The sequence below is a fragment of the Brassica napus genome, chromosome C7 (assembly GCF_020379485.1).
Source record: "Brassica napus cultivar Da-Ae chromosome C7, Da-Ae, whole genome shotgun sequence".
Classification (NCBI taxonomy): Eukaryota; Viridiplantae; Streptophyta; class Magnoliopsida; order Brassicales; family Brassicaceae; genus Brassica; species Brassica napus.
The window spans coordinates 39,635,115-39,654,577 of NC_063450.1; the positions used below are offsets into that span (position 1 = coordinate 39,635,115).

Sequence of the window (19,463 nt, forward strand, 5' to 3'; positions counted from 1 at the left end):
ACCTCCTCTCTCTTAGCTGATATGTATTCCGCACACACGCGATCGAAAACGCCACTAGCTTCTACCATTTTCTTATCTATTCCCAATCCCATCCATCTTTGTAGCTTCCACAAGAATCTTGGTTTTATATGGCTATACATAGTCCCTTCTCCAGCCGCAGTAACAGCCTTAACTATGACCATGTGAATTCAAACTCGTGTTAGTAAAATACTAAAATTTATGTCTTTTATTGTACTTATGTTATTATATTTTTATTAGCCAACTAAAATTCACTGTGTAATGAAATTATTATCCTTGATAAAAGTATTTTGTATAATGTTTAGAAATGATCTTTTTCATGTTTTATTCTTTAGTTTCCTATTCAGCGTCATAAGGAGATATCAGTGACAGCAAGGAGAGCTTGATGATATTATAGTTGCTCATTTTTGTCATCGCTGACGCTTGTGTAGCGGACGACCCATCTCCTGAAAGTATGCAAAAAACGAATCAAGTTTCATCAAGAATTTCTTCGTTTATGTTAAGATTCATCAGAAAGATAAAAAAGAAAGAGAGGAAGAATCTTAGCGAAAAAAAAAGAGGAAGAAGATAAAGAAAGAAGACAATAACAATGAGAGAGATAAAAAATTGCTTAATTTGAAGAATAAAATATAAATTTTTATCAAATTACACAATATCTTTTAAACTAAACTTATTAGCGATAAATCAGAGGGCTTCAAAGGTAATTTTGCCTACCTTCTACTTACAATTATGCCATATTTTTTTACTGTTTTAGGTATATTGTTAATTTCTCACTTTTTTATAGGTTTTCAGCTAATTGACTCATTTACATAACCATACCGACAATTCTGGTTCGACAAAAAGAGTTGCTATAAATGATAGCTTCGGCAGTTCGAATAGGGATCATGCTATGTTCAGGGGCGAAGCTAGGTTTTTTCTTAACTGGGTGCACAATAACTTATAAAAATAGCGTACGGGGAATCGAACATAGGTTATTAGGAAACTATGGGTGCAAACTTAACCAAATAGCCACTTCCTTCTTATAAGTCATATGTAAAAAATCAAATATCTAAAATATACTGGGTGATCTTACACCCATAGTGCTTAAAGTGGCTTCGCCACTGGCTATGTTCGAGGAAAAAGTAGATCCAAGAATGTGTATTGATCTGAAAATCTTGATGTTATCATCACAGGATGAAATAGGGAGAGAGAGCGAGAGATTGTCTATGTGACAATGCAACACAAAGATAAGATAATCACAAACTATAGCGTATTAGCGTGCACTGCATGGTCCCAAATAAGGGTTGGAAAACAATAAAATCGAACGAACCGACCCGATCTAAAAAATGATCCGAACCTAACTGAATTTGACATACATAGCCAAATAGATCTTATTGTACGAATTTCGGATTTGTGATACTCGAACCAAAATGAATATTTGAAAATACGAAAATTTTAAAACCCCAAAAATATTTGAATACGAATATAATCCCCCGAATAAGAACTCAAAGTATTAAAAGATCCCAATGAGTACCTAAAATAATCATCTGTTACATAAATAATTAATGTATGGTAGCATCATAATTAGTCTAACAGTTTGACTAATAGTTCATTAATACTTATACACCAGAATGTCTGAGTGTCGAGTCTCATAAGGCGGTTCAAGATAGTGCATTCAGACAGGAATCTTTATAAAACATGTAACATATTATCGGCCGTATAGTCTTTTGTGTAATATTTTTCATATTTTGTAAAAACAAAATTAACCAACATTAAAAAAAAATTATTAGCTTAAATATTCAGTTAAATGTATATTTTTGGTATTTGGTCAAATACTCAGATTATTGTTTTGGCAACTGCATTTGGAATTTTATTATGAAAAAGTTTTCTTTTTAGGTACAAACATTGTTGCTTTATTTTTGAATTTTAAATAATATTTCTTAGATTTGTAAAAAAATTGTTGTTAGTTTTTGATTTATTTATGTTTTACTACGTGTTTTCCTGCAACATGCACCATGTGCTACAATAAAAAATTAAATTTTAAATTCTTGTTAATATACAACTTTGTTAATATTTTAAATTTATTATTTTTACCAATATTTTAATTTTTATTTTTATTTTCATTTAATAAAAAATAAAATTAAGATAAAATAAATATTTTTATTTATTTTATATTTATATTTAAAGTTATAATCTTAGTTAGATTTTTATCCTTTTTTGGTTAAAGTATATTAAATGAACTTGTATAAAATTAAGAAAAAATTAGATATAAAAATTGTATAAATATCAAAACGGTAAAAATAAATATATTTCTAAAATTTATAGATCTTTAAAAAAAACTAATGGTATTAGGATTAGGAATTTATAAATTTTTTAAAAGTTGTATAAAATTTTGAAGAACTTCTTTATTAAGAAAAATTTGTATAATAATAAAAGTAGTTAAATATTATTTCAAAATTTGTAAATTTTTTTTAATATTTATTATTAAACTATTTAATGTTATATTTGAAGATATTTACTTTAATGATGATGTATGAGTTATTATCATATTATTAAAAGTTTACCAAAAATATAAATCAACTTTAAATGTATAAGTTATTACCATATTATAAAAATTTACCAAAAATATAAATTAACAATAAATATAATTATTCATGTCATAATTAGCCATAAGCTATGTTATCATTATTAGTATGTTATGTCATTTTTTTAGCGAGAGTGTTTGTACAGAATATAGATAAGCAAAATTTGAAAATCACTTTTCAAATAATTTATAGGTCATTCCTCTTAACAACAACTTGTTAATCATGCTTCCAACATTTGTTAATGAATTTTGTTTAAAATTGCTAAGTTTTGGAACATGTACTTTCGAACCACACATAAGTATTTGGATAATGGAAATCCGAATTAAAACCGAACACAAAATTTAAAATGGTCAACCATGTTGTGTTAAGAGATTCTTATAAATTTACCAAATTATCTTAGTTAAGCCCGCGCTAAATGGGCCAACATTAGAGACTAATGGGCTTTGAATACCAAAATTAACGCGCTTTCCATATTTTTCTTAAGAAAGTCGAAGCAAAAATATTTCGAGTTTTTGGAGAAAAATTCATTTTCCCGCGTGAAAGAGAGAGCAACACCGCCTAAAACAAAATGGACTAATCCCGCCGTGTTCCACATCTATAACCCCATTTCTTCCCCGGCACAAAAAAATCTTCATCACCACATTTCTCCACCGCTTCTTCGATTCGATTTGCAGAGAAATCTCCGATGGAAAACTCCAGACCCAGATCCGTCTTCGTCGACATCGGACTAAGAGAGCTCAACGGATTCCGAGGTAATATATCTCCACGCGTTGCGGTTTTAGATCTGACGAGCTTTGGAGAGTTTCAGCTTCTCCTGATTGTGTTGATTAATCATTTTTCTTATTGGTTTCAGTAAGGAAGCGACCGTTCTTCGCAGATTCCGAGCTGGTTTGCAGAGAAATAGCCAGCGTTGCTGTGGAACACGACGGCTATCGGACTCCTCCCTTGGCCGTCTCCTTCTGTAAGGTATGGTGTGATTCTCTCAACACTAGATCCAATTTAATGGAATCTTTTTAAGCATTTAGTGGAATTTCAGATCCAATTTAACGATTTATTCGTTTGTTGAAATCGTATAGAGTAGCAGGAACTCACAAGTATTCGCGGTGTCTGATGAGGATGGACATGTGAGCTTGTTTAATTCGAATCACAAGTTCGCCTCTTCTGCAACTCACCAAGAGAACACAGGTCTCATCTCCCTCCTTCCCGTTTGTAACCCTATTTTTTTGTTTTTTTTTTCTTTGGTTTAATTCAATACTGAGTCGTGTTTTCTTTCAAATGGAATCTTGTGTGTGTAGATAATGCTAGGTTTCGTGACTGGATTGCTCATAATAATGCGGTCTTCGACGTTTCTTGGATCAAGGTTTGCCATTTGCTTGTCGTTGAACTATGTATTATACGTTTGATTCAATGATTATTTTGTGGATTTGATGTGAATTTATCTTAAATTTATCGCAGGATGATAGTTGTCTTCTGACTGCTTCTGGTGATCAAACTGTAAGTTGTGACTCATTTGTTTTCTTTTAAGCGACTAGTTTACGAGGATAACATGGTGACGTATACGCGCTTCTCTTTTAATTTTGGTGGTGCAGATTAAAGTATGGGATGTTGAGGAGAATAAGTGTACTGGAGTACTTATAGGACATACAGGAACTGTGAAATCAATGTGTTCACATCCAACAAACTCTGGTTTGTTCCTTTATAAATTTACTAGTTGGTGTTTTCAGTGAAGATAGATTTAACTCTTTATGTTTGCAGATCTTCTTGTCTCTGGTTCAAGAGATGGATGTTTTGCGCTATGGGATTTAAGATGTAAGAGTACCTCTCACGAAGAGGAGTTTTGCATCAAGTAAGTCCCTCTCTCTAACCTTAGCTGTGAAGATCTTTCTCCTTTTTTTCCTTTGAATCTTATTGATTGTTGTTCCGGGATTTATGCAGCTCTACCGGCATGGTTAAAGGAGCCCATCTCTCTCCTCTTTCAAAACGAATTGGACGTCGCAAGGTTTTTACTCCTGCTTCTTCTTGCGACTCTTCTCTTCTAACTTAACTATTCTATCTTCTTGGCTAATGGCTTCATGTTTTCAGGCTGCTTCATCAAGCATTACCTCTGTGCTTTATCTCAAGGATGAGATCACAATTGCCACTGCTGGAGCACCAGATAGGTACTTGCACTAACGTTAATTTAGTTCATGTAAATTGTATTTCAGAGCTTATAGTAATGCTGTTTACATTCTTTACTTTTTCTACCGTTCTCTCAGCGCCTTGAAATTTTGGGATACTAGAAAGCTGAAAGTTCCCATTGCCCAAGCATCTCCACAGTCAGACACAACAAACAATAAGGTAAACTAAGCTTCCTATTCCTAGACTCAGAAAATATCACTATGTTATATCTGAATGGTTTCAAAGGGATACTCTATTAATCTGAAACCTGGTTATTATTTTCTTATTGGTGGCCTTCAGGAAAAGAGAGCACATGGTATAGTGTCCCTGTCCCAAGACTCAAGTGGAACCTTTCTTACAGCATCATGCAAGGACAACAGGTTTGATTTTGAATATGTTCACACTCATAACTTTACTTAGTGACTGCCCTGCACTTTCAGAAAGTCCTTTTAAAATATCCAATTCTAACCAAATCTACTATTCCATGAACTGTTGCAGAATCTATCTATACAACATACTGCAGCTTGACAAAGGACCTGTACAATCTTTCTCTGGTTGCCGAATAGATTCTTTTTTCATTAGGGTAATAACACCCTGTCCACAGTTTTCCCTTCAATCACACACTTGATTTGCTTTCTAACATTTTTCACACGCTCACTCATCTCTGAAATCTTGCTCTGCAGACAATGATTAGCCTTGATGGTGAGCACATTTTGAGCGGTTCAAGCGACGGAAACGCTTACATATGGCAGGTTTGAATTCTCTGTCACGTATTTTGGCATTTTTCTCTTATAAATCAATGATTCAAGAGTTATCAATGCTTAAAGAATAGCTACAATTTCAGGTGAATAAGCCTCATGTAGATCCTACAGTCTTGAAAGGCCATGACAAAGAAGTAACTGCTGTAGATTGGTAAGTCCACTGCACCGAGCCTTTTTCTGTCTCTCGTTGAATCCAACTTTTCCGACAAAATAGATTCGATGGACGATGGTAATAAACAAAATCTCTTGTGCAGGTCTCAATCAGAGATAGGGAAGGTAGTTACAGCTTCAGATGACTTCACGGTAATAAAAACATTTCATCACATGTTTGGTAGAAGAAAAAAAGCAAAAGCTAATGATTTTTAGTGTATTGTCTTTGCCTTATGTCCCATTACTGACTTTCACGTCTGTTCATACTTAGGTACGACTGTGGAACATAGAGACCAGCCGCTGCTCAAACCCAACAGCATCTACTTCTAGAGTTAAACGCAGAGTAACCTCATTGTCAAATACTGACGCCGTAGAAAGACTTGATGCTAACAAAGAACCTGAGAGTCCCCAAAAGCATTCATCAGATAATCATTCTATGCCTATCATCAGAACTCCAGAGGCTCAGACGAAGAAAATATCGTTATCATCATCATCAACATTGTCATTATCATCATTAGAAGAAGATAAAATGTGCGAGAATACACCAGAAACCACGGTCAACAGTCCATCATCTGTCCTAAACCCTCCTTCCTCTGTCAAAAGGCGAACCATTAGAGATTACTTCCTGGTCACTCCCTAAACATGTTTCTCCTTTTCCAAAGATTGTTATTGTTGTACAGAAATATGTAAGATTTTATTAGATTCAGGCTGTATCTGAAATTTTTGCATAAAGTGAATCTGAAGCTACTAGTTTTACTAACAATTCTAAATGATTATCAGAACATAAACGTTTTATTTTAACAAGCAGTGATTTTAAATATTATCAGACTATTAACACTCAATTTTTCTCTATAAACAAAAGAAAAGACGGAATGAAAATATTGGATTGTAACTAAGATTGGACACCACTAGATTAGATTCGATGTATATAAAATTATGTAAAAAGAAAAGATGTGCATTTGTAGAATAATATTTGATCAAATAATTGTGCATATCTTCTAATGATTTGATTGTCGTGGCCACATGCATAGACTAATACTTGACTTGCAATAATTCTGTCGACATTTTTCCGCGTTATACATTTCTTCAACAACCAATTCACAAAGTCCCAAACCTATGATTACTAAATCATAAGTACCACAACTAATAAGATTCATTTGGAGGATTTGATCGACCATATCTTATATTCTCATCAACTGCAATAGTTTCCTTATCATTACTTTTTTTTTTTTCGATAAAACAGCAAATCATTTAAATTACATAGTTTACCGAAAATGTCAATGCATGCTGGTTTTTGGCAATAACAAAGATAGAAAGAAAGAAAGAAAACAAAACAAAACAAAAGGAGGAGGCATACATTGTTGTTTCTTAAGCAGGTTGTGGGGGAAGTTGCAACTTCTAGTAGTCAGAAGTGAGATGCCTCCAATAGATAGAGAGGGTCACGGCAACTTCCATCTAATATGCTTTTTGCAGACCAAAGTGAGCTTCCAAATGTGAGCATGTAATCAACAGTCTCGAACTGAACATTGCAACCCCTCTTTTTAAGAGCTCCAACAACACTATCAAACAAAGCATCTTTGAAGGGTTTCGAGATTACCAAAAAATTAAATTGTCGATGCCGTATCAACCTAGACATGTCCAATGACATCTAAGTGATTTTATCCATTTCAGGTATGCATCTCACCCGCAGTCCTGACTTTCGATAAAGCTTGATCCGATCATCAGAAAAATTGCTCTTGTCGTCAACACAAGCATTCACTGCCTCACACTCAGGATAACCCTTCTCTCTAGTAGTTGAGAGAAAAAGAGAACGAAACTCCTCGGGATGGGAATTGGAAGGGCAGTCGTCCACCAACCAGTACACGTGCAACGGAAACCATCCAAGCATTTGGCTTTGGATCAGGTCTGTGAGCGGCTTCAACATGTGAGCTGGTGGGCTTTTACAAAATGACTCAAAGCTGTCAATGGGATGTGATGGTAGTTTAAAGATAACATTGAGCCTCTGCGCTCCAAGGCTTGCATAACAGAGTCACACGACTTGGTGTCTTTGACTTGTGTGATGAGCAACACATTAAGTGGTTGATCATCATAGTTCATTGCCCAGAAGAGAATGTCTAGTAACATGCATCCTAGTAACTATGGCAGACTATGCTCGGCCAATAGAATACCGGGGGGCCACGGCGATTGAATACAAAAACATAGTAATTTCTGTAACGCAAAGCTTCAAGGGCATTGTATAAATCATTTCCTTCTTTGACATATTGTCAGAGAATATAACCATTGCTCTTGGTTGAAAAAAGGTGGCAGGATTTTCCATAGCCCACAAAACAATGTCCACTGACATAGTATGAGCTCGTGGGGGAGTGATGATGATTCCGGCTCTCTTATAGGCATCAACCAATTCTTCCTCCAAATCAACACTAGCCATGGCTGAAAACTCACCAGAAGAACCCAACATTTCTCCTACTATTTCATAACGAATAAAAAGAGGAGGGTGACAAGGGCTGTCCAAGAAGACACATGGCTCGAGGGGAGAAGAGATGTCTAGAGGAGGAGAATAATCAAGAGGCTCCTCTAATTTCATCCGCTTAGGATCTTTTTGTACGGATTCACTCTGGTCAACAGGTAATAGGCGTGTGTAAAGAGTTTTCAAGTCTACAAATACTAAGTCGTCTATAGTTGACGAGGAGGGATCATGAGGTGCTGCTACGCCGAGAACATTGTAACAGCCGTACATCTCTTCAAGAAAAGTGAGGAAAAAAAAAAAAGTGAGGAAAAGAGATTCCTTTTTAATCTTCTTTGAGATGGCCAACAAATTTGGTTTGCATGCTTCGTAACACATATCCAATTCCCACAACACAATGTCCAATAACATAAAACGATCCCTATCTCGTTGATGATGATTGATGAGTAATGATGGTGATTCCCGCATCTTCATAGGCTGAGGTGGGTAAGGAGGTTTCAGAATCAACGTACGTAAGCCATGATTGACAAATCACCACCACCATAACCCAACTTCTTCAGAACTCGTTTCATATTGTGAAAATAAACAATACAATGTTTTGCTTATATTTGCCGGAAGGACTACAGGCTTAGAGCATCTTTAACCCCGCTGCAAAAAAAAAACTGTAAAATAATGTATTTTTTGTTTGTTCATTACTGTATTTTCCATTTCATTTTGCAGTTTTTTTTGTATTGGGGTTGGAGATGCTCTTAGCCCCTACTTTTTATCGAAGGCAACTCATGTTTATTGGGCAATCCCGCGATGGAACCATCGATAATTGCTTCCACTCAAAGGAATCAGCTTATGAGCCACTCCTAACTGTTATATTTTAAACTTTTCGATCTGAAGTTGATTCTAATAGGTGCAGTTATAAGAAAAATAAAATAATAATAATAATAATAATAATAATAATAATAATAATAATAATAATAATAATAATAATAATAATAGGTGCAGTTATAGTTTTAGCTTCTTCTTTTAAAAAACATTTGTGGAGTTGTAATATGATTAGCATCAATTTTTCCTTTTTAAGGAATAGTTCTGGTGGAGGAAGAAGACATTATCCATGTTTTATAGTATATAACAAAGATTTAATTTATAATTTTGACAATAATATACTTAAAAGTTTATTATTTTATTAAATTATTTTATATTTTATATTTGTCCAAACTGAAATAGAAAAAAATATTATTTTTATGTGTATTAGTTTATCAAATATTAATTTGTAGGGTTTTTATTGTATCAAACATTTAGTAAATTTTGTTGACAATAAGGACAGAATGTTGAAAGCGTTTTATAATTGGACGGAATGTTACCATTTATATTTTTTTTGTTTTTTGTATAAAAATAAAATAAAATAATAAATATAATTTTTTTTTTACTTTTTAGTCGTGGGAATAAGCATAATCGTATGATTTATAGGGAAAGCATTTTAATATTTTTTAATTTCAAATAATATCTGAAAATTTTATAAAAATATTAGTTACTAGATTGCGAGCAAATATATATATATGTTTTTGCTTCAAAGAAAATGGAAAAGAAAAGGTTGGAATCGAGCAAGACTTTCGGTATCCCAAATATTTAATTGATAAGCATACCTTACCAACTTATAGGTGCATGCATATGTACACACATATATTATACTGATTTTCCTTTTTACTAGATTATGCACCAATGTTTTATTCATGCGTATTCAAGTGCATCCATTTTTTGGGATCTAAATTGGGTTTACCTAAGTACAAAAAAAAAAAAAAAAATTGGGTTTATCTTTCCCCTTTATCTTTTTTCCTTTTTCCTTTTTCCTTTTTCCTTTTTCTTTCAGTATCATATTATTTTCATACTTTCTTGTTGAACATTTTGATATATATGCATACACTGAAATCTAATCAGGGAATTAAATACGTATAAAGTACTGTTTAAACATTCAATACGTAAAGTACCGTTACCAAAAAGGTAACGTAATGTTTGCCAATGATTATCTTAACTAATCATTGGTATAATGCACACGCTACCAAATATTGCACTTATATAATTTCATATATTTTTGCGGCAATAATTATAATACTATAAACTATGAAAAATATTACCGATGATTCTACGTCCAACAATTCTACATGTTTTATAAAGATTCATATCTAATTGTATCACTCGAACTGTTTTATAGAATTCATACAATATTTTTTGCGCGATGGTGCAGATCTCTTGTAAGAAAATTTCGTTAATTTACATAATTTTTTATTTTCTGTGATTTGAAATTCAGACCTCTTAATATTAAAAATAGTAATAAATTTTGGTGTGCATCTAATCATAGGTTAAAAATGACATACAAACTACTTAGTTTGCTTTTAGTTGAGAAAAACAACAACGTTTGGTAAAATCTCAAAAGCTCCGACTGGTGACCTTTTCAGGAACACAAGGAACGAATAGGAAAAGAACGTATAGGAATAAAATTGCAGGAATGAAAAAGAATGCTTGTTCCTTATCAAATTTAACAAGAAATGCTTTTGTTCTATATTTCTCTACAAAAAAAAAATGGAGAAGAACAAGAAGGAAAAACTATTCCTTGTGAATGGTGATTTTTTTAGGAATGTTAAGGAATTCAATGTTCCCTTTCGTTCCTTGGTCACCATTCAAAGCCAAAGACTTTACTTTGTTTGGATGATTGAAGTTGTCTAGCTGAGCACAATGACTCTTATATGTACATCAGTACAAGCTAATTTGCTTTTAATAAAAAAACATTGCTAATTTGCTAAATATAATTTTAGAAATATAGTCTTTCATTGGTAGAATCGATGATAAAACAGTAGCACTATGCTATATAATTACTGTGCTGCATAAACTATATGCTCTCATTTATATATTAATAAAGTGATTGGTAGATAATTAAATGAGTCATATATAATTTTCTTACAAAAATTAATATATGGTATATAATTAATAATGCTTATGGTAGTGCTCTACCAATCAAGATCATAAATTCCATGATTCAGATTCAGCACATGCTTTAGTGATATAAAATAAAAATTGGAAAAGAATCGAAACACATCACTGTTTTTATATGATCAAATATATTTTCTTTGTATATTTTTTTCTATGAACTAAAAAGCCTTATTATACACACAATTCAATAAATATATGCGGAAACACTGATTTAACAACTAATTTAAAGTGATAATGGCCGTATAGTTTGTTTAGAGAAAAAGAAAGTTGTTTATAGAAATCTTGATTTATTCTATTGCATATTTCAGATAATATACTATAGAAAATATGCTATGTACAGTTTTGATATTTAAGCATTTGGCTCAACCATCAGAGTATATGCCGGAAATTTTAAATGAACACAGTAGATAATTAATTAAAGTAGTTAATTAATTAAATAAAACTCCAAAAGGTATTAATCATTTTCGAGAGAGACGGACAAAAAATCATTGGGGGTTATAAACTTATATGTTAAAAGTTAAATTCAACCAAACAAAATGACAGTTTGTATGTCGGATTTTCTCAGGTCTTCAATAGTTGGGGACGTCTTTGTTACTTTATTTCCGAAAACCTTCTGAATTTAATTTTAAAACAATATACTCCGATATTAAGAAGTGGACCAAAGACTTCACAAACATTATTTTGTAAGAAAAAATACCAAACCTTGAGAAAAGGTCAAAGCCCTCGGAATTGAAGTTCAAATTATACATTGGTCGAAAAGCAGTATTCGAGTTTGGTTCCAAATTTTTAAGCAAGAAAAAAGGTTTGGTTCCAAATTACTCAAAAAAAAAAGTTTGGTTCCGAATTCTTTTATCAAATTGAGTTTTGTCATTTAGATATAAGTACGCTAATTCAAAAAAAAAAATTAGCACTGGATAAATAATCAGTTAGATCATCATATAATTTTATTACATATAGTATTGCAACATATATAATAATATCTATGCAATAATGATAAACAACATCACGGATAATGATTTCATAATAGAAATTTTCTACGAAACATTTAAATCGACGGATAATTCTGCATGTATAATACGGACAATTCAAGTTTACCAAAGGATTTTTCTAAACACATTTCTCAATCATCAATATATATATATATATAATCAGAGAATATATCTAGGCTAGAGATCGATTTTCTCCGGTACAAATTTATTTGCTCCAAATGCCATACGGATATGAACCCGTTGTTTATTGTCCATTTGGATATCCAAAAATAGAGTTTATTTGTGGGTTGCAGCTCCCCTTTTAATATCAGTGTGGATTCTTCCATAGATCTTGGATAACCCCAAATTAATCAAATATATATATAGTCCATATATTGAAAAGTTGGATATATTGCAAGTAGAATCTCTTAGTTTGTGATTTACACAGAATAATTTGCTTCAAAATGAAGCTACGAAAATGTTTTAAATTACTGGAAGGCTATCAAATGGACTAAAAATTTTACGTTTAGGAGGTATTCCTTGTAAGTTCACTATTTTAGGTCCTCAATTAATTGAAGCTAATTTGTCTTTTTGCAATCTCATTATATTCAGCTTCTTTCTCGCTCATAGCACCAAATATACTTTTTGCCCACACACACACACTTTCTCTCTCTGATCCCTATCTCTTTTCTCATCCAACTTTCCCCTTAGAAACTCCTCTTTGTCTCTGACTAGGGTTTCTCTCTTAAGATGACAAAAGAATCTCAATAATTGAAGATCCTCTTGAGGATTTTCCATCTCCTCTTCATATCATAGTTAATACATAGAAGAGAGAAACGAAGAAGAGCAAACAATTCTGAGTAGTTATCAAGGGGACTTACTCTTGTTGCTCCATCAAAAGGTAAGAGCAAACGTGTTTCATTCTACTCAACCAATTTACATACACACTTGCATAATATATACTGTACTTTTATGTTAATAGGTTATATGATATTAGAGAGTTTAAATCATGAAGATTTTATCACTGATCTTGAACTTTCAAGTTACAATTGGATGACCTTTAATTATTTACAAATTAAAAAGTTTGAAGTGCAATGTAAATTTCATGACCTCTTATATATATATATTGAAGATAAAATACTGAATCACTGACCCTTAAGCATATAAGCCATTTTGTGAGATAATAGATTCAAGAAATTGAACCATATTTGTTGTATAGATGAGGAGATTTTCAGAGTCAGAGAGGCAGAAAGTGTTAGTGGATGACAAAATCAGAAAAAAATCTTCTAAACTAAACGCCAAGAACAGAAATTTATGGTCGACAATAATTATGTTCGAACTAAAAGAAAAAAGAGTAATCAAAGATTGATAGGAAAAAGTCAATTTCCCTTGTTTTTTTTTTGCCAAATTTAGGGGCACACATAGGGCTGGACAAAAAATTCGAATCCGAAGAACCGAACCTAACCCGACTCAAAAAATAGTATCGAACCCAAACCGAAATTGATTTAATATCCGAACTGGTTTAAAATTTTGGTATCTAAAGAACCGGAACCGAATCCGACTCGAACCGAAATATTCCCGGTATCCGAATGTATCCGAAATAGATTTCTATATCCCCTTATATAAATATATTTTAGATTTAATGTCTATTAAAAACATTCAAAATATATAAAATATTTTTAAATTGTCCAAAATACTTGAAAATGTATACAAATAGTCAAAAGTAAATGTATAAGATAACTAAAATATACTCAAAACACCAAAAATATTTGAAATATCTATTAATTATCTATCCAAATATTCAAACCAAATAAAATTATATGTTAAGTTTAGGTATTTTGACATATGTTATTCAAGTTTGTATGTAATATAATATTTTTTATACATTTTGAGAAATTTAATGTATATAATAAATTTTTTAAAAAATTAAAAAATTAATGGGTTATCTGAACTCGAACCGAATCCGCAAAGATCTGAACCGAAACCGAACCGAAATTTAGAAATATCCGAATGGGGCTGAAATTTTTGACCCCAAAAACCCGAAACCCGAATATACCCGAACTGAACCGAATGGGTACCCGAAATTCCAGCCCCTGGCACACAAATACTTAATTATGTTTATGACAAAAGCCATGCTATACCAAAAGATCTATGTCTAGTGTATAATACGAAAAATGCAAAGTATACATAACCCTGTCATCAGATGAGACTATTATCTATATATGCTTTTGTTACTAAGATTACTGAACTGTGCGGATTAAAAGACTAAGATCATCTTATGCTTATAATCAATTACGTACGTTGATGATAACGTATATTTTTCTAATTATACCAACACAAAATGGAAACAATATTTTAAAAATGTTTGAATGTTTATACTGTGTACACATACATATACACATTGTGTAAAAGTTACTGATATATAAAAAAAAGTTACTAATATATAAAACGAGGAAATTTAAAGAATTGCAATATCGATAAGGATCAAAATTCATACCAATCTTGTAATTCCTCAAATCTCCATATGTGATTACATTGTTTTTTGTTTTCTTTTCCACAACTAAATATCAGGGGAAATATAACAAAAAGATGTCGTCGTCGTATTCCAACTATACAAACTCACCGTGCGCGGCATGCAAGTTCCTCCGGCGGAAGTGCACTTCAGACTGCGTATTCGCACCGTATTTTCCGCCAGAGGAACCTAAAAAGTTTGCGAACGTCCACCGGATATTCGGGGCAAGCAACGTCAGCAAGATCCTCCAGGAGGTGGAGCCACATCAACGAGAAGATGCAGTAAACTCGCTTGCTTACGAGGCGGAAGCAAGGCTAAGAGATCCAGTGTATGGTTGCGTTGGGGCCATCTCAGTGCTCCAAAGACAGGTCTTGGGGCTGCAAAGGGAACTAGAGGAGACTAATGCTGATATCATGAGGTATGCTAGTTGCCTTGGTGGTGAAACGACTTCGGTTTATGGAGCCCGGAGAGGTTGACTGGTCACCGGGAAATCTTGGAATATATATGTTGACGAGAACATCCATGCATGTATATGTATGTGTATGTTTATTTATGATATGCATGCGTATGTGTAATTTAAATTGTATTTTCTTTTACATGGAGGTCAAAGGATATTTGTGAATATGTCAAACATGCAAATATAGTAACTGATGTATGTGGTTGTCTTCGCTTAATCATAACTTGCATTTCGATAATTTGAACTAGATTAATAATTCACACAAATGAACTCAATCTTGAAAGTTGGATTCATGTCTGAACCTCAAAATACTTTGCTAAAATGTGCTACCTAACTTTTACCAAAAGCATTTCAACCAACTTAAATAATCAAATTGTTAGAATGATCACTACAACAAAACAGCGGCATACTGAGGGAAAAAATCGTCGGTATGTCGCCGGAATAAGGTTATTCCGACGACATACCGACGAAAAAAGTCGTCGGAAATAACTCCTCGGAAATTCATTTTTCCTCGGAAATCCCTCGGAAATTTCCGACGGAATTCCGAGGAACTGAATTTCCGAGGAAACTCCGAGGACCACTAGATCGTCGGAAAGTTCCTCGGAATATACCGAGGGAGGACTTCCTCGGTATATTCCGAGGAAATTTCCGATGGTCCAATCCTCGGAAGTTCCGACGAAATCTTCCTCGGAATTTGCATCGGGAATTTCCGAGGAACGTGGCCCTCGGAAATTTCCGAGGAACGTAGTCCCTCGGAAAATTCCGAGGAACATTCCCTCGGATTATTTTTTAAAATTCCGACGACTTATTCCGAGGAAAAGGTCGTCGGAAATTTCCGAGGGTGCTTTTCCTCGGAATTTCGAAAAAATTATTTTTTTTAATTTTTTTTTTTTTTTAAATTAAAATTTGTGGAATTTAAATTCGAAAATAAAAAATTAAAATTAAAACTGAAAACATATTAGATAATTCAAAGTTCTACAAATAAAAATAAAACATTTCAAGTTTTTGGTAAAAAAAAAAAAAACTACGGGTCTTGAATGTTCGGGAACACCTCGTTCGGGTACATCCTCTTCATCATCTCCATCATCTACTCGTTCAGCCTCTTCTGTGTCTCATAGCCCGCCTGTTGAGCTGCCATCTGGGTCTCCAACGCAGATATCCGATCATCCTTGTCCTTTAGCTGAGCCGTAAGAACTTCTGGATCAACATATGGCGGTGGTGCAGAAGAAGGAGCAGCCGACCGGGAGCGACGACCCAAACCGACCAAACGTCCCTTCTTCTTTGGAACCGACTGAAATATAAATAGCCAAATTTAAATAATGTAAATTGATGATAAAATAAAAATCAAGAAATAAATAAATTGAACTTTAAAAAAAAGAACTTACCGATTCAACGATTTCGTTGATTCGAAACCGGGACAAGTTGGTCGAAGCCGTCGAAGCGTCATCCTCGGTTTGAAGCTGAGACACTTCGTCTACCACCTGAGTTTGGACCAGGTCGACCACGTCCCTCACAAGACCGTCATCAATCTTGCCGGTCTTCTTGTTGGTATACGCCCTCCTCATTAAGGCGAGATCATCAACCGGCTCGCCATCATTTTCTTCCGCCTTGAAAAAAATATAAATTAGAGAAACATTAGAAATTAGAAGAAATGCACAATAAATTAAAATTCTGAAACTCAAATAATTGAAGAAAAAGCGGTTGAACTTACCATGCGATCTCCCAGAGTGGCAGTAGATTGAGCACCCAAGTTATACTTGTAGATGCCCTTCCCTTTACGGTCGCTCCTGCGGTTGGTGGAGTTGGTGGAAGAAGTTTTTTTCATCCCTTCCTTATCCCAATGCGCACACAACTCCTTCCAGACTGTGTCGTTCATCGACTTTGGGACCTTTTAATAATAAAAAAAGAAAATATTTTAATAAATAACAAAATAGTTTAATAAATTAAAAAATTGTTTAATAAATTAAATCGAACCTTATTGATTTCCCACTTCTTCTTCCACTCGTGGATCTGCTTCCCATAGTTGTCCATAACTTTATGGACGAAGTGGTGATAGATAAAGAGCGTCTCATCGGAATTCCAGTTGAACTCTTGCTGGAAAAAAAACACAATTAGTAGAAAATTTATATTAAAGATTAAAAATATATGTAAAAAATTAGAATACTTACCGCAAACTGACGAAACCACAGACGCTGCTTGTCGGTAGGGAAGTGAGTGAAAGTCGGATGTCCCCTGTCGAGGGCTGAGTACATCATACGGTTGATCCATGCGCTGATCCCGTTCCCGGATTGGTTGAACCTAATAAAAAGAACAAACGGTTAATAATGAATCCAAATTTAAAGAAAAAAAATATATGTTTAATTTCCATGTTTGACCCCGTCCATGTGGATACGGAGTGAGATAGGGAAGATGGTCATGACCGGACTGTTGAACCAACTCCACACCACTCATCACTGCCGGAGGACCCGGAGGAGCAGGAGTGGATGCAGCAGCGGGAGCGAGAGGAGCAGGAGCGGGTGCAGTAGAGGGAGATGTATGGTAGGAGCTGTGGGGCGAAGAAGAATCCTGAAAATGGCTGGAATCCCGAGACTAGCTCCCCGTACCACCACGACCACGACGCTGTCGAGGCCGGGTCTGATCATCATGAGACGTGTAAATTTAAAAAAATATATTTAATAAATATAAAAATATATAAATTAATTTTTTTTTTAAAAAAAAATCCCAAATAATAGTTTTTAATCACAAAAAATGATTTATAGATATTAAATTTTTTTAATAAATATATAAAAATAGTTCTAATAAACAAAAAATAGTTTTAATAAATAAAAAATAGTTTAATAATTACAAAAAATAGTTTTAATAATATTAAAAATGTTTAATAAATATAGAAATTTATATAATATATATATATATATATTTTTAAAAAAACTCCCAAATAATAGTTTTTAATCACAAAAAAAGTTTTATAGATATAAAAATGTTTAATAAATATATAAAAATAGTTCTAATAAACAAAAAATAGTTTTAATAAATAAAAAATAGTTTAATAATTACAAAAAATAGTTTTAATAATATATATATATATATTTTAAATCCCAAATAATAGTTTTTAATCACAAAAAAAGTTTTATAGATACTAAAAATGTTCTGTAAAATCCAAAAAATTAAATTTATGTACAAAAAACATTTTGTAAAATCCAAAAAATCGAATTTATATACAAAAATCGTTTTGTAAAATACAAAAAATCGATTTTATATGCAAAAATCGATTTTATAAATACAAAAAAATAAAAAAATTATAAAAAAATTCTAAATCAATTCAACAAAACAAATTATTCAACAAAATCACAATTCTAAACCTATTATACAACCAAATCACAATCCTAACCAATCACCCTAACAAAAATCTATCAAAACAACATAAAAACCTAACAAATAGAACCTAAGAGAGTGGGATAGGGTCCTTACATGATTTGTGTAAAAGAAGGGGGAGATCGCCGGAGATATCGTCGGATTTCAGTGCGAAATCGCCGGAGGAGTCGCGCAGAGGAAGAAGAGAGAAATGGGGAAGAAGAAGCGGCTCGTGGTTATAAAACCTAGGGTCCGACGGATACTATCCGTCGGAATATTAATTTCAATTTTCGCGAAATATTTGCCCGGTTAAATGAAAATATTCCGAGGAAATTCCGACGGATAGTAAAATATCCGTCGGAATTCCGTCGGAATATTCCGAGGAAATACCGAGGAACTAGTGTTTGGGGTTTCAAAACATCAATTTTTTTGCCGTATTTCATTTCTTATACAATTGTAATGCATACCATTGAGGATTCTTTGTATAGATGAGCATAAACCATGAAATAACAAATTTCAAAACGAATTGAAAGTATTCCCTTTACCGTTCATTAAAGTGTATAAGTGTTTCTCTTATGTTGTGGGGATTTCGTTCATACAATCGGAAAAGTGTTTATTATAGGGTAATGAACAAATTTTTGACTTCATAATCAGTCTAAGACACTTAATAAGGGTTATATAAGTGTTATTCAAACCGCAAAACGTTGTTTTCGGTTTAAAACCCCTATTTCCTCAGAATTTCCTCGGAATATTCCGAGGGAATTCCAAGGAAACCCTTATCTTCCTCGGAATTCCGTCGGAATATTCCGACGAAATACTGAGAAACTAGTGTTTGGGGTTTCAAAACATCAATTTTTTTTGCCGTATTTCATTTTTTATACAATTGTAATGCATACCATTGAGGATTCTTTGTATAGATGAGCATAAACCATGAAATAACAAATTTCAAAACGAATTGAAAATATTCTCTTTACCGTTCATTAAAGTGTATAAGTGTTTCTCTTACGTTGTCGGGATTTCGTTCATACAATCGGAAAAGTGTTTATTATAAGGTAAGAAACAAATTTTTGACTTCATAATCA

The 19,463-nt window shown here is 33.1% G+C and overlaps 2 protein-coding genes across 2 annotated transcripts; both read left to right on the forward strand.

The window, feature by feature from the left end:
- Positions 1-3,080: 3,080 nt before the first annotated feature.
- LOC106349239 (denticleless protein homolog) lies at positions 3,081-6,413 on the forward strand. The gene is made up of 16 exons (XM_048762118.1): positions 3,081-3,334; positions 3,436-3,548; positions 3,659-3,767; positions 3,878-3,942; positions 4,038-4,076; positions 4,172-4,268; positions 4,338-4,428; positions 4,518-4,581; positions 4,665-4,741; positions 4,838-4,919; positions 5,040-5,119; positions 5,238-5,322; positions 5,423-5,491; positions 5,584-5,651; positions 5,755-5,803; positions 5,922-6,413. The coding sequence occupies exons 1-16, from the start codon at positions 3,268-3,270 to the stop codon at positions 6,288-6,290; spliced, it is 1,524 nt and encodes a 507-aa protein (XP_048618075.1). The 5' UTR covers positions 3,081-3,267; the 3' UTR covers positions 6,291-6,413.
- A 6,267-nt stretch (positions 6,414-12,680) lies between these two features.
- On the forward strand, positions 12,681-15,268 carry LOC106349238 (LOB domain-containing protein 25). The gene is made up of 2 exons (XM_048762119.1): positions 12,681-12,962; positions 14,633-15,268. Exon 2 carries the CDS (start codon positions 14,651-14,653, stop codon positions 15,047-15,049), a length of 399 nt encoding a protein of 132 aa, XP_048618076.1. The 5' UTR covers positions 12,681-12,962; positions 14,633-14,650; the 3' UTR covers positions 15,050-15,268.
- The last annotated feature ends 4,195 nt before the right edge of the window (positions 15,269-19,463 follow it).